Source organism: Phodopus roborovskii, unplaced genomic scaffold, assembly GCF_943737965.1.
Source record: "Phodopus roborovskii unplaced genomic scaffold, PHOROB, whole genome shotgun sequence".
NCBI lineage: Eukaryota > Metazoa > Chordata > Mammalia > Rodentia > Cricetidae > Phodopus > Phodopus roborovskii.
The window spans coordinates 26,181,625-26,196,422 of record NW_026126549.1 but is presented as its reverse complement, the minus strand read 5'-3'; the positions used below and the strand labels follow the sequence as shown (position 1 = coordinate 26,196,422).

Sequence of the window (14,798 nt, the reverse complement as noted above, 5' to 3'; positions counted from 1 at the left end):
GGACTGTGCTAGACATTGAAGGTGCACATAAGTACAGAGTGCACCTTCACAAAGATGCTCACAGATGTGTAATCTGTGTACAACATAGTACAGTAATTCAAAAGGCTAGAGACTCTAGAAACTGAGCCCCATGATGGTTAACAAGCAAGTTGTACATGGGAAACTGAGCTTGGAAGCTGTGAAGGATGAAGTGTGAAGTAGTGTCCACACAGACAGAAGTATGTACATGGAAAGGTCTAGAAACGTGGAAGCATATCATATAGTATCCATGGGCCAATGTACCACCTGTGTGATGCTTGATGTACTACCCGTTCCCATGCCAGAAGCAAACACTGCTTACTAATATGTCATGATTTTTTTGCTGCTAAATTTATGAGCAACCTCTAGAGTTCTCAACAGGATGCTTCAGGCAGCCACTACAATTATCTGGACTTGGCATGTGAGGTTGAACCTGTTTGTCTACTTTATGGTGGGTGTTCACTGTGCCTGGAGCATAGGATGTGTGTGGGAGTGGTGGGGAGTGAGACAGGCTGGAAAGGCATGTTTATTTGGAGCCATACTATTGTTTGTGTCTATAGGTTGGAGGGGCAGTGGAGAGCATATAAGGAATTTAAACTGGAAAATGGATAAAGATTATTCTTTTTTAGAAAGATCTACAGATTTTGTAGAAAGTACTTGTCTTACCGTATGCCTGTGATCCCAGCCCTTGGGAGGATGAGAAAGAAGGATTATTTGAGGCTAACCTAGGCTACATATTGAGTACCAGGCCAACCAGGGCTACCAGCAAAATCTAGCCTCAACAAAATAAAATAGCTTCTACAAAATGTAATTGGACAGACACCAGTTGGCATTTCATGCTACCTTAGGTATTAGTTGCCTTTTGAGTTGATAAACCATTTGCAGCTATTTCAGCTTCAGACCAGAGATGATGAAGATTTGAACCAGAGCAGTAAGAATAGAAAGTCGGGTTGGTGCTTTAGAAAATGGACCATGAAATGGCATGGCTCTTTTGTTTTGATATGTAGGTGGAAAAAGAAGGAAGCCTGGAAGGCTCTCAGACTCCTACCTGGGGTATAGGGAAGGCAGGAGGAGCAGGTTAGATTAAGGTGGGAAGATGATGATTTATGCTGCATGGAAATTAAGGTGGTGTGCAGCTTATTTTCCAGGTAGAGTCATGTTAATTTCTACCAAGTTCCTTTGCTTTTTCAGATGCATGCGAACCACCTTTGATATCCCCTGATAGCACAGGACTGCATTGGATTGTAGGATTAGATTCTTGGTTCTGAGGTTTAATGTGTAGTTAAAGCCTCTGGTAAGCCACTTGGCCTTTTGGTTCTGGTTTTTGGTTTTTTTTTTTTTTTTTTTTTTGTAAAAATGTGAGTTGTTTGTTCAGCTTGTGAGACTGTACATGAGGATATATTGTCTGCTCAAACATGGTGCAAAGGCATTTTCCTATCTTTTTGTGAAAAGCATTTGAAGATCCTTGACTGAACATTGGCAAATTCTAAAACAATATCAACTCTATATTTTGAAGTTCAGAACATGAGGCTGACAAAATGTGGAATGTAGGTGTTTGTAGTTACCCTGGGTCTATGAAAAGGTCATTTGAATAGACTTATGAGCTAGGGAGAATTTCTTCAGACTGTCAGAGAAAGCTAGTGTCTGATCACCATTCATAGTTCTGCATGATTTCCATGAGTCTGTGACCTATCTAGAGGAGGCAACTCTATTCACCATAGCATGTTGACTGATGGAGTCCTCACTGTGGCTGATGATGCTCACTGTCTGATTATGGGCCATTTGCAGAAGTATCCATTTAAGTCCTTTCAACCAGATTTGAATTGGGCTATTTTTCTTCTTATTGTGGTTAAGTTTTAGGGGGTTCTTCATGTTAGGTCTTTGATTGATGTTAATTTTTTGGATGAAATAAGAGTCTTTCTTAATTTCTCCTGTAAGTGGATATCCAGTTTCCCCAAGACCCTCTGGTGGAGAAATTGTCTCTTCTTCATTAGCTGGCCTTGGTAGAGACACAAGTAACTTTTCATGCATATATTCTTGAGTTCAGTTTCTTTCCAACTGATTGTTAGTTGTGTGTTGACTATTTAGCCTAGCTACCTTAAGTCCTCTGGGAAGTAGAGGAGGTCTTTTTTATATCAAGAAGACTGTGTTGATTTCTGTAACATTTCATTTGAGATGTGGCTTAAATGAGACATTTGAACTATTGCCTGATGTATATAGAATTAAGTCTTGGAAAATTGACCATTCATTAGCATCGTGGCCTCAGGCTCTCATGGTCTTTGGTAGTGCTTATTCCGTTCTGTTTATCTTTAGAGAATTTAGGCACACTAGAGCTGAATGCTAGTGATTTCCATACTAGACTGGACAACATAGTGAGCCCCCCCCCTTACTCAAGACAGATCAAGAACTTAGTCATTTTTTAAATTAATATATGTATAAGTAGAAAATTAAAGAATTTTTATTTCTTGTTAATAAACATAGTAAAAGTTAAACAACTAAAAGTGTATGTGTTTTTTATTTATGTATTTTTCTTTTCCTCTTTCACTACTGGGGATTAAACCCAGGAACTTACATGCACTGGGCAAGTGTTACACCACTGAGCTACACCCCCAAGCCAACCTAGATAGTTTTGATAGCTTCATTAGTTCATGTCTTCCTCTGCTCCCTTCTTCACTTCTGCCGCTGCTCTCTTCTTCCTTTTTCTTCCTTCTTCATTTGAGCCAGGGTTTCACTATGTAGTCCCAGCTAGCCTCAGACTGGAAATCCTCCTGGCATCTTCTTTTTGGGTGCTGGAGTTAAAGATGTGCACAGAGAAACTCTGTCTTGAAAAAGACAAAACAAAAAGAAACTTAGCAGCCTTCTATTGTTGATAGAGAATTAGTAAGAAAGAGTTAAGTGGAAAACCAGACATGGTGGTGCACAGCTTCATCCCAGACCCAGCGCTACTCAGAAGGCAGAGGCCACTGGTATCCATAGGGAACCCTAGACCAGCTAAGGCTAAATAGTGAGACCCTGGAGGGGTGTGGGGAGGGAGGGGGGAGAGAGAGGTGGAAATGGGTAGCCAAGTTGTGTCTAAAGAGAGGTAGAAAAGTACAAGAGATAGAAAGGTCAATAAGATGGTTCCCAGGTGAGTGGGTAAAGTCTGGTGATGTGAGTTAGATCCTCAGACTACATTGTAGAGGGAGAGGACCCCGCCTCTCCCTCTCCCCCTGTTTCTCTCTCTCTCACACACACACATAAACAAATCAATCAATCAATCAATAATGTTTGTTGTTTTTGTTTTTTGTTTGTTTGTTCGTTTTTTTACAAGACAGGTTACTCTATAGCTCTAGCTGTCCTGGAACTCATTCTGTAGACCAGGCTGGTCTCTGCCTGCCTCTGCCTCCAGAGCTCTGGATTTAAGGTGTGTACCACCACAACATGGTGTATACTAATATATTAATAGGGAACTAAAATATAATGACGTTCCTCAGTGGTCCTGATCTTTGAAAAAGTTGTGTTGTTAGATTGCAGGAAGTTTTCTAATTGCTAAATTTCAGCCTGTTCATTATTCAGAATTATGCTTTTTTATTATTAATGTGACAGCTACCTTAAATCTCAATACCCCCCCCCCCCCAATTCAGATACAGAGTCTTGTATAACCTCTGCTGGCTTGGAATTTGTAACTGTGTAGCCCAGGTTGGCCTGGAACAGTCCTTTTCCTCAGCCCTTGTACTTAAAGTTAACTACTATGCTTGCACTGGGAAATTGTACCCAGTGCCTTACACTCTATAAACACACATTCTGCCCCTGAACTAAATCCCCAATCTTCGACTGTCTTTTGACTGCTCTTTGACAACCCTGTAGCTGTCCCTTGGGCTGCCCATCCCCCTCGCTCTCTAGAATGACAGCAGCCTCCTGGCTGGCCTGTGCTTGCACTGTGCCCCTCTGGACAAGGCTGACCTGGAAATACAGTCGGCTCACTCATTTTTTGAGACAAGATCTCACTGTGAGGCTATGTAGCCTTGCATGGCCAGGAACTTGCTATGTAGACCAGGCTTGCCACACTTATAGACTCTCCTTATCTCTGCATCTAGTGCTGGGATTAAAGGTGTGTATCATTACTCTCGGTTAGCATCCCCTTGTGTTTTAAAGCACACCTAAAGGCCTGGGGCTCTGTGATCTGCCTGCCCTGCCTGCTTTTCCCAACACAGCCTGTGCTACCTGCGCACCAGATGTATCTAGGACTCAGGCTCCCTCCTGGTTCTCCAACAGGCTCTTCCTCCTGTCCCAAGTCAGCCCTATCCAAAATGAAAGTCCTTGTTTAAATATCCTCAAGAGGGCTTGCCTGACTAACCCGAGTTGAGCCATTTCTGTTATTTTCTTTTTCTTTTGTGCCCCAATAGCATATTACCAGTTGTCACTGTTAATTTTTGTCTACATTTACGAAAAAGTAAGTACTGTAGAGCTAGGGCTATGTCTGGCTTGCTCTATCCATATTAATTTTTATACATGGTGTTTAGCAGGTGTTCATGAATTTATGGGACAAATGAAAGGGATTGGCTAAGTTGTTAGGGTGCATCCCTGTTGGTATCTTTCAGTTTTAGCACACACAAAAAGACATGTTTACACATAGTCAGACGTGTCTAACAGTTGGAGCTGAATCACATAGGAAAAAATTTCAGCCATTTAGCTTGAAGTTTTTGGAAATTGTATCTTTTGATGGTTATACCTTGCTTATTTTAACTCAACTAATTTGCATCCTACTGATAATTCAGCAAGTATGTTGAGGCTTGTTGCTCCAGAGAAAGCTGTCTACCTTCATTTAAAAATAATATTCATCTACATGGGAAAATGTGGTTTCTTTGTTTGTTTGTTTGTTTGTTTTTCTGAAACTACATTAATTTCTACAGGTAGGCTGTATAGTTTATTAACATTTAGTTGTACTGACGGGTGTGTGCCTGTGTGTGTGTGGTATGTAATACCTAACCCTGAACAGTCAGAGTTGAGGCATTCACAGATGTTCTTCCTGAGACATCTAGAACATATTGGATGGTCATTTACGCTCAAGGTTAAAAATGTCTGTAGAAGGGCTGATGAGAGGCTCATCTGTTAAGGTGATTGGTAACACACACCTGACTTGTAGCCTGGGATCCACATGCTGGAAGGAGAGAATCAACATTTCCCAGTGGAGAGTGGTTCTCTGACTTCCACACATGCTCTGTATGTGCGAACACACACACATGAATTCAGATTTAAAAATTGCAAATGCAATTTTGTTTTGTTTTTAAAATAACAAGCATTGTCTACCAGAAACTACTTTGTTACTTAACATCATTTGACCCTTTAAAGGAAGATAGGTTTTTCCTAATTGGTAGGCCATGAAGAGGTCTTCAGAGCACAGCAGATCTTATACATTGAGTTAAAAATATGAATTTAAGGACTAGAGAGCACTGACTGCTCTTCTAGAGGACCTGGGTTCAATTCCCAGCACCCACGTGGCAGCTCATAACTGTCTGTTACTCAGTTCCAGGGGATCCAACACTGTCACATAGACATAGGCAAAACACCAATACACATAAAATTAAAAGTAAATTATTATAAAAAAAAATGGGTTTAAAGTGGGTGGTGGTACCACATGCCTTTAATCCTAGCACTCGGGAAGCCGAGGCAGGTGGATCTCTGTAAATTCGAGGCCAGCCTTGTCTACAAAGCAAGTTCTAGGACTGCCAGGGCAACACAGAGAAACCCTGTCTTGAAAAACAAAACAACAAAAACAAACAAAACTGTCTTAAATGTAACCTAATGAAATTATTACTTGATTGAAAGAGTTAATTCACTGTGATTATAATCTGAAGATTTGTTAGGGCCTACTATAGTTTAAGCTATTGAAAACAAAGAAGGGTGAAATCATGGATTTTTGGGTTTGAGAGGGGTTCCTTGGATAAATATTGTTTCTCCGAGGCAGAGGCAGCCAGCACTTGAAGAAAGCAGTTTAAATGCTAGTACGGCATGCCTGTAATTTCCCCTCCTGACTTTGGCAATAGCAATGGAGGGCAGGTAATAAAACCATGCTAGTATGTATGACAAGGCTAGGTAAGTCCTGGAGTGTCCTGTAGCCCTCCCACCTGCTGTGTGGGCCCTTGAGTATGTGCCAGTCATTTGACTTCTCTGGCTCCCATGGCTCATCTGCAGAGTGAATGGACTGTGCAGTCATTGCCACCCTTTTAGCTCTGATGATGTGTGATTAGGATTTCCGATCCTAGGTCAGCGCCTGGGTGTGGCGTTGGATGACAGAGTTTTGTAGGTGGTTGGGAATACTGTGCTCCCAACCTACTTGTGTTCCTGTGGTGCTTAGCAGTCGTGTAGGATAACCAAGTGCCGTTTTGCACATGACACGAAGATTTGGTATTCTTAGAGAAAAGTAATTTTTGTTTTGTATCAGGTGAGATTAAAAGGAATCTGATTTCAGTAACCTATGTTTTTAAATGTCATATAATAATCCCTTAAGCACTCCCATTATTTTCAGGTGCACAAAGTTGTTCACAGCTTCTTATAGTTGTCCTAGCCAGTGTCAGCCAGTCTCCTGAGGGTTCCCAGGGCCTCTGAATTGGGCAGGATGGGTTGGTGTGCCTTTGCAGAGTGAGCTTTTCCCCATTTTTTGGTGTGCAGAGCTGGGTTTTCAAGTTCAACTTGCTATATATAAAAGTCTTGTATATACAATTTTTTATTGCTTGTATGTACTTTATATTTTATAAGACCTAAGGTCCCTGTTTTCTATTCTGAGTTTCAGCCACTATTGTATATTACATAGGATTACATTAAGATCATTAGACATTAAGAAACTGTGGGCTTCGACTGTATTTTTCATTTTAAGGATTGGGTGGCATACAGATAAGATTATTTATGCTTTTCTTTGATGATGTCTGCATAAACAGCAAGATGGGTAAATCCTTTTTAAGCATTGAACATTTCAGACATGATAGAACCACTACCGTGGAATAGGTGTGGGTGTAGCGGGCTGGGAGGAGTGGGAGTTGATAGGATAGTAGTACTGGAGGGAAAGGCTATGCAGATGTGTCTGTGCCTCAGTCAGTGATGCTTGAGAAAAGCAGATGGGGTCCCTAAGGTGGCTAAATGAGTTAAAGGTGCTTGCCGCCAAACCTGAGTTCAATCCTCAGGACCTGCATGGTGGAAAGCCTTCTCAACACACATGTGCTATGGCACCTGTTTATGTACACACATATACAAATAAATAATAGTAAGAAAAAAGGCATAGATGGGAAAATTAAAGTTTTTACTTCCCAAATGTAAAGTTACTATCTATTTTTTTGTTTAAATAAATTACTCTTAAAAGTAGTTCCTTCTATCTTCATAGTATGATTTTTGTTCCAAATTGACAAAATATATGTGTACAAGTTCTTGGGTATTGTGTCTCATTGATGAGAGAAAACACTATTGTTGGTATAGCCAGTTGTTGTTGAGTCATAGAGATGTCTTATTTAGGGTTTCTATTGCTGCAGTGGAACACCATGACCAAAAAGCAGGTTGCGGAGGAAAGGGTTTCTTTGCCTTACACTTCAGCATTGCTGTTCATCACTGAAGGAAGTTAGGACAGGAACTCATGAAGGGCTGGATCCTGGAGACAGGAACTGATGCAGAGGCCATGGAGGGGTGCTACTTACTGACTTGCTTCCCATGGCTTGCTCAGTCTGTTTTCTTATAGAACCCAGGACCACTAGCCCAAGGATGATAACACCTACCATGGTCTGGACCCTCCCCCATTGATCACTAATTGAGAAAATGCCTTACAGTTGGATCAACTGAGGCTCCTTCCTCTCTGGTGACTCTAGCTTGTGTCAAGTTGACACACAAAACTAGCCTATATGAGAGTGTCTTTTTTCTTCTTTGTTGTTTTGTTTTGATACAAGGCCTCACTCTCTAATTCCTGCTGGTCTAAAACTCTAGACACCACTGCCTCAGTCTAAGAGTCAGTGTCTGCCTGTCTTTTTCTGTTTGTATTTTTGAGACATTGTCTCACTGTATAGCCCTGGCTGGCCTTGAACTCACAGAGATCCACCTGCCTCTGTCTTTGCTTCAGGCTACACACACACACACATTCCCCCCCCCCCCCCCGCCGCCCCGCCACCTCTTGTGATCATAAGTGCAGATTTTTTTCTTTAAAAAGTAAATTCTTTCATTCTTTTTGGTGGCAGTCTCATTAGTCCTAGTTGTCCTGGACCTTGCTCTGTAGACCAGGCCAGCTCAGAACTTGAAATGATCGCCTTTCTCCAGCCTCTTGAATTCTGGGACTATGAGTATGCAACCCGCCTAGTAACTGAAAGAACTAACAACTTTGTATTAAAAAAAAAAAAAAAATCACTTTAGCACTTGTTATTTTTCATATGTCTAATATGTTTAATGAAGTGATGGCTGTATTTGCTTGAATATATATTATTGGTGATTTAAAAAGCCCTTAATCATCTGAAAGTAACTTTCTGTATTTTATTACAGGTAAATTGGGATATTCACATTGTACAGAAACAGAGGTAAGAAGATGTATGGCTACTTCTGTAAAACAGTCTCATACTTTTTGACATGACTCGAGTAGTGAACTCTTGCTGTGGGTTTGTTTCTCTGTTTTCAGATCATGATACATTGAGGACAGGCACATATCTTCACTATTCATGAAGAGCAGCGTAAAAATTTCAGTTACCTTGTCCACTTGTCTATAACATTAGAAGAAATGGCTTACACATAGCTTATTTCCTGTATTTGTAAAATGACTTAACATCCTGAGCCCTGAATAAGAATTATGTTTAGTTTATTTTCTCATAATACTGTCTGAAGTGTCATGATGATAACATGCTCAAAAGGGGAAGCTTACATAGTGCTTCTTTAGTAAAACAAAATAGATAAATAAATAAATAAATAAGACATGGGCATTGTTTCAGTGAGATTAATAATGTGAAATGCTTGGCTATTTCTAAAAGTGGGTTCACCATCTTGAAATACCTTTGATAATTTTATTCAGGATTCCCACGTGAAATTTGAGGAGTTTCTGCATGATTGCTTGTGTTCCTTGCAGGGATTTCAAGGATAACATTAGATGCCAGGCTGCCTGTATGTGTGCCATCCTATCCAATAGCACAGCACCATCCTTAGACTGAAAATCAGAAACCTTGTTAATGCCTAAATATTTAAGAGATGGTAGCTAGTGATGGAGGCGCACGCCTTTAAGCCTAGCACTTGGGAGGCAGAGGCAGTCGGATCTCAGTGAGTTTGAGGCCAACCTGGTCTACAGAGCTAATTCCAGGAGAGCCAGAGCTGTTACACAGAGAAACCTTGTCATAAATGAATGAATGAATGAATGAATGAATGAATGAATGAATGAATGAATGAATGATCGATCGATCTTTTGGTTGTTGTTGTTCAACAGTAGTTGTTTTCTTCCTTAAAAGTGTTATTTATATTAATTGCTGCAGGTTTAAGTGGATAAATTAATAAGTATCTCTAAATTTTTTTTTGATTTCTAGCATTGTGAATGTTAGTAGTTTACAGGTTGTATCAATAAAAGTTCTTTAGCAATGATGTGTTAGTTTTTGGTTTTTGGGCTGGAGAGTGCCTGCAAGTGCAACTTGTTCCTGAGAAATGAACTTGTCAAGAGAGGAAGCTAGAGTACTGAGACAGCAATGTGGAGTCCCTGCTGGGTGACATGAAGGCCGGTCCTGAGAGTGAGAGAGTGGGTGCATTGGGCTACAAGGAGTACTTTTGAGAGCCAGTCCTGGTGTCTTGTTGATTTTCTCTTGAAGAAAGAGACTCCCGTATCCCAGTGTGAGGTAGAAGCCTTTTGCGCTCTTGCTGACATGAAGGCCGGGCTAAGAAAGTACAGAGCTGGCTGTGTCAGGACTATGTACATGTGTCAGATGTGTACAGAGTTGGCCGTGTTGGGACTATACATGTGTCCGATCCTGAGCTTATAAGTAGGTGTGGGTGGTGGTGGGAGGGGTGATCAGTGCCCTCTCTTCCCAGTTTTCTAGAGTCTATTGATGATGGGTTACTGTGAAGGAAGGCTGGATGAATATGAAGCATGTCTTGATGTAGCATGTTGTTAATCTTCCTTGAAAGGGATCAGGAATATCCTGATTCCTAAGCAGGGTCTGTAAGCTCAAGGAGGAAAATAAAATTACCTTTTCTGAGGCTGTAGGAGCCTGATCAAAGCAATGTAGTTAACATAGAGTTTTAATAACACATAAACATCGTGATAGGAATTACCGTTTAGCTTTTAAATATGAATTTTTGTTTATTCTTTGAGATTTCATAAATGTATACAATACTTTGGTCATGTTCACTCATGTTGTGGCCAGATGACTGTGCCAGGGTACCTGGTTTCCTCCTGTGGAAAGGCCTTAAATTCAGTAGGAAGTGTTGGTTTCTCTAACATCCATGCCACTATTGCGTCCATAAGGATATCAGTCTTGCCATATTCTGGTCATTATTGTAGCCTATAAGGTTCACTGCTGGGTAAAACTGTTGATGGCCACACCTCACAGCAGCCTACAGAGAGACCACTTTCTGGTACTCCTGCTGCAGCCTTCTGCTTGTTAGGGTATCAGTGACACACCCTTGGCTAGCTTAGCTGTTTTCTTTTTCTTGTCTTCGCTCATGGACAGTTTTCAGCTTTCATGTGATTTGTTTTAGGGATGTTCATTTAAATAAAGACGGGTTTTCACTGTGAGCACACACTGGCCTATAACTCACACGCTTCCTGCATCTACTGCCTGAGTGTTGGGAGTTCAGGTATGTGTCACCATGCCTGGCTTCAAGCATTTTTTTTGGTTTTTTAATAGGCAATTAAATTTCTCCCCCTTTTTTTTTTTGGTTCTTAAAATTATTTTAATTTTAATTAAAATATAATTACATAATTTCTCTCTTCTTTTTCCTCCTGCCAAACCCTTTCATGTTCTCTGCCTCCAACCCTCCCCCACTCAAGCCCATGCTCTCTTTTATTATTGTTACATACATACATACATGCATGCATATGCAAATATAAATACAATTATATAAATGCAACCTGCTGAGTCTGTTTTGGGTTGTTTCCATGTATATGGTTTCAGGGCTGACTACTTGGTTTTGATTTTTGTTTTTTGTTTTGTTTGTTGATTTTTTTGAGACAGTTTTCTCTGTATTGTTTTGGAGTCTGTCCTGAAACTAGTTCTGTAGACCAGGCTGGCCTTGAACTCGCACAGATCCACCTGCCTCTGCTACCCAAGTGTGACTACTTGGATTTTGAAGGCATAATTTCCAGCATTTTATGAACACAGCCCTTTGTTAGGCATCCTCATGGTCAGCTCCCACCCACCTCCCTCACAAGTCCCACCCCATATCTTAGTATTCTCATGCCCGGCAGCCACTCTTTTTTTGTGTTCTTAATGTTCTAGGGAGACCTGCCCTCTCTGTCTCTTCCAGAAGTGGCTCCAGCTCCGGCTGGTAACTTATAAACTTATAAATGGGCGACTGAGCTGTGCTTGCAGTTGCTTGTGCAGAAGGCAACTCTGATCCAGGATTAGGGACAGCTTTTACTATTGCCATTTTATAAGCTTTCCCACTGTTATTTAATGTATGTATGTATGTATTACTGGAATCCTTGAATAAAATTGCCAAACTTAAAATTACTAGATTGTAACTGAATTTGTAGTGTTCAATCTGAGCATGTTCCATTCTGTCTTGTATATTAACTGCTGCCAATCACAGAGCACTCGGCTTTTCTCCTTTGAAAAGAGAATGGCTAAATGAGTAACTAGAGCAGGCTGCTGTTCTCCTGAGGAATTGGCTGTGTTTTAAGTTTAAGTTTAACATAAGGTTAAACCATTATGTAACTTGAAGTTAGCTTTTATCATTACTTAATCTTGATTGAGCTCATTTAATTGGGCACTTATTGATAGAGTGATTGTAATCTATGCAGTAACAGAAAAACTGGAGCTTCACTGAATGAAACTTAAAAACACTCATGCTTACATTTTAAAAGATTTATTTTTTACTTATTTTTAGTTATGTATATGCGTGTGGTATGTGTGTTTGAGTGCAGTGTTCATGAAGGCCAGAGGCAATGGATTCCCTGGAGCTGGAGTTACAGGCTGTTGTGAGCCATCCAGAATGGGTGCAGAGAATTCTGGTCCTCTGTAAAACTAGTAATACCTGCTTTAACTGTGTAGTCCACTCTCCAGTCCTTCATGCTTAGATCTTAAACACAGTTCAAAAATACTTTTTGTAATACTTATACTCCTATATGTATTTTTAAATACTACCGAGGGTCCACTCTGGCAGGCATTGATAGAGACATTAATTTTAATAACGAATTTATGAAGCTGATATTATAACTATTGACATTTTGGGGAAGAGAATTAAAGAATAGAGACACATAGTAACTTTCTATGTTAATCTTTCCTGTTGATTTTAGAATCAGTTGGGAGACACACTTGTGGATACCTTTGTGAGGAAGTTTCTAGAGAGGTTTAGCTGAAGAGGGAAGATTCATCCTCACTATGGCAGCATGGCCTTGCGGGCAAGGGTCCCACACCGAATGAAAGGGTGAAAAGGAGAAAGTGAGCTGAGTGCTAGCACTGGTCTCTTCTGCTTCCTGTGGACAGTATGACCTGCCGCCTCCTGCTCCTGCTGCTGTGCCTTTCTACCGTGATGGACTATACACTTGCCGAAGCTCAGATGGCTGGTCGGTGGTGGCATCCATTGCCTGCTTCCCTGTGCCATGTTGTCTTTATCTAGCATGTTGTCACCGTCAGGGTAGTGCACTTTCACAGATCAACTTGGGGTCCTTTTGTCCTGCACATGCCTCACCAGTGACTACTAAAGTTATGGCCTTTTGAAGCCATGGGACATGTTTCAGCCAAAATGAAACTTGGGGAAAGGCCTCGGTGCAGCCCTCAGCCCTCACACCTTTAATCCCAGCACTAGGGAGGTGGACACAGGAGTGATATGTCTGGATGGAGAGAGGAATATTAGGAGGAGGAGACAGGAACTCAGTGCAGTGTGTGTTTGGTGGAGACAAATGCAGTCTGGAAATGCAATCTGAGGACAGGTTTGCCCTTTTGGTCTGAGCATTGGTAGCAGTGAGAGGTCTCCAGTGGCTGGCTGTTTTACTTATTTGATCTTCAGCTTTAACCCTAACATCTCTCTCTGGGTTTTTATTATTTGTGTTACAAACTGAAGCATGGGGCACCTACCTGTAACCCTAGCACAGTGAAGAGGTGAAGAATGGTGGTGATTTTGCTGGCAATTGACTGGAAATTTACTCAGCTGTCTCAAGTTCTGTGTGAGACTCCAGTATGGCTACCTCTTCCTCAGAGCCAGCCAAGAAGCTCCTCCAACCCTGGGAACATGGCCATGGACTTGGAATCACAGGCATCATGTCATCTTTGCTATGTCCTGTTGGCCTAGAGGTGTATTGCAGGTCTCATCTACATGGCCACCAGGATGTGGGGAACACAGGGTCACTGTAGTCAGAGGTCACAAACCATATGACACACCATTCACTGTGCTGTAAGAGCACACTCCTGCCACTCAGGTATCTTGCCAGCTGTGCATGACCCAGGGACGTGAGCTTTGTGCCCACCTGTACTCACTATAAAGACAAAACTAAGGAACTGTGCTAGGTTAAAGGAACAAAATACAGAGAACACATTTAGAGGACAATTGTTGACATTTTAGTATATATTATACATTGTATTGTAGAGGCCATAATTTTCCTGATTTGGATAACTACTGTGCTCATCAAAGATATGTCCTGTGACTCCTGAAGTCTCTGCCACCTTCTTCCCAGTGTCCTCTCTGCTTGGAAATCCTGCCTAGCTACTGGCCATTCAACTTTTTAACTAAACCAATCATAATGACACATCTTCACAGTATACAAAAAGATTACTTCACATCTGAGTGAATTCCAGGACATCCAGGGCTACAGAGAAACCCTGTTTCGAAAAACAGCAACAAAAAGATTTTGAAAGTTTTCATTTTGATACAAACTAAGACCCATGGAAAAAAAATCTCAAAATAGTACAAAGAAATCATAACATTAAAAGTTTTATTGCTAACATTGAAAGCTTTCTTGCTTTATTAGTTAATTTGTTTAATGCAGTTTTACTTTAATTAAAAACCTATAAGCAGTGCTTTATGTTACACATCTGTTGAGACAAACACAGCCTGAAAGCAAGTGTAAGGGGAGAGCCCTTTCCATTTCTTCTGTGGTCATTAAATGTCATTAGACTTGTTTTAACAAAACCTAGGAGCATGGAGAGTATTTGGAAATGCTCCTGGGGTAATTTTAGATTTGAGATGCCTTATAAACATTGTATATATCTAGTTTAGTTTAAAATATAATTGTAGTTACCTGCAGCTAAACCTGACAACTTGAGTTTATCAAGCCTGGAACCCACATGGTGGACATGACTCCAGAAGATTGTCCTCTGACCTCCACAGGCAATGCCATGGTACATGTGTGTCCTCTTCCATACACATGCACCCAGTCTAAATGAATTAAAGTGCAGTAAGAAAAAAATAATTGTGTATAGTTAGAAAGACATAGTCATACCAGGCAAGTAAAAGAAAATATGCACCCAAATGTCACAGTTATTACTAAGTTTCTACCATGTATTTCATAATTTTGAAATGCCAATGATTTGATACCCTTTCCTTTGGTGACTCATTCTAAGTCTGTTGTATAAAAAATGTAAAATATTCAGACTGTGTTCTGCTTTGGCCTGCAGACACCAGGACAGGCCAGTTGTATC

At 40.8% G+C, this 14,798-nt stretch overlaps 1 protein-coding gene across 4 annotated transcripts in view; it reads left to right on the top strand.

Moving 5' to 3' along the window:
- Positions 1 to 14,798, top strand: part of Spire1 (spire type actin nucleation factor 1) — a 106,396-nt gene that overhangs the window by 9,813 nt on the left and 81,785 nt on the right. For all 4 annotated transcript variants that reach the window (XM_051201079.1, XM_051201080.1, XM_051201081.1 and 1 more), the window contains exon 2: positions 8,512 to 8,546. In XM_051201079.1, the coding sequence (XP_051057036.1) occupies positions 8,512 to 8,546 (35 nt within the window). The remainder of the gene's footprint in view (positions 1 to 8,511; positions 8,547 to 14,798) is intronic.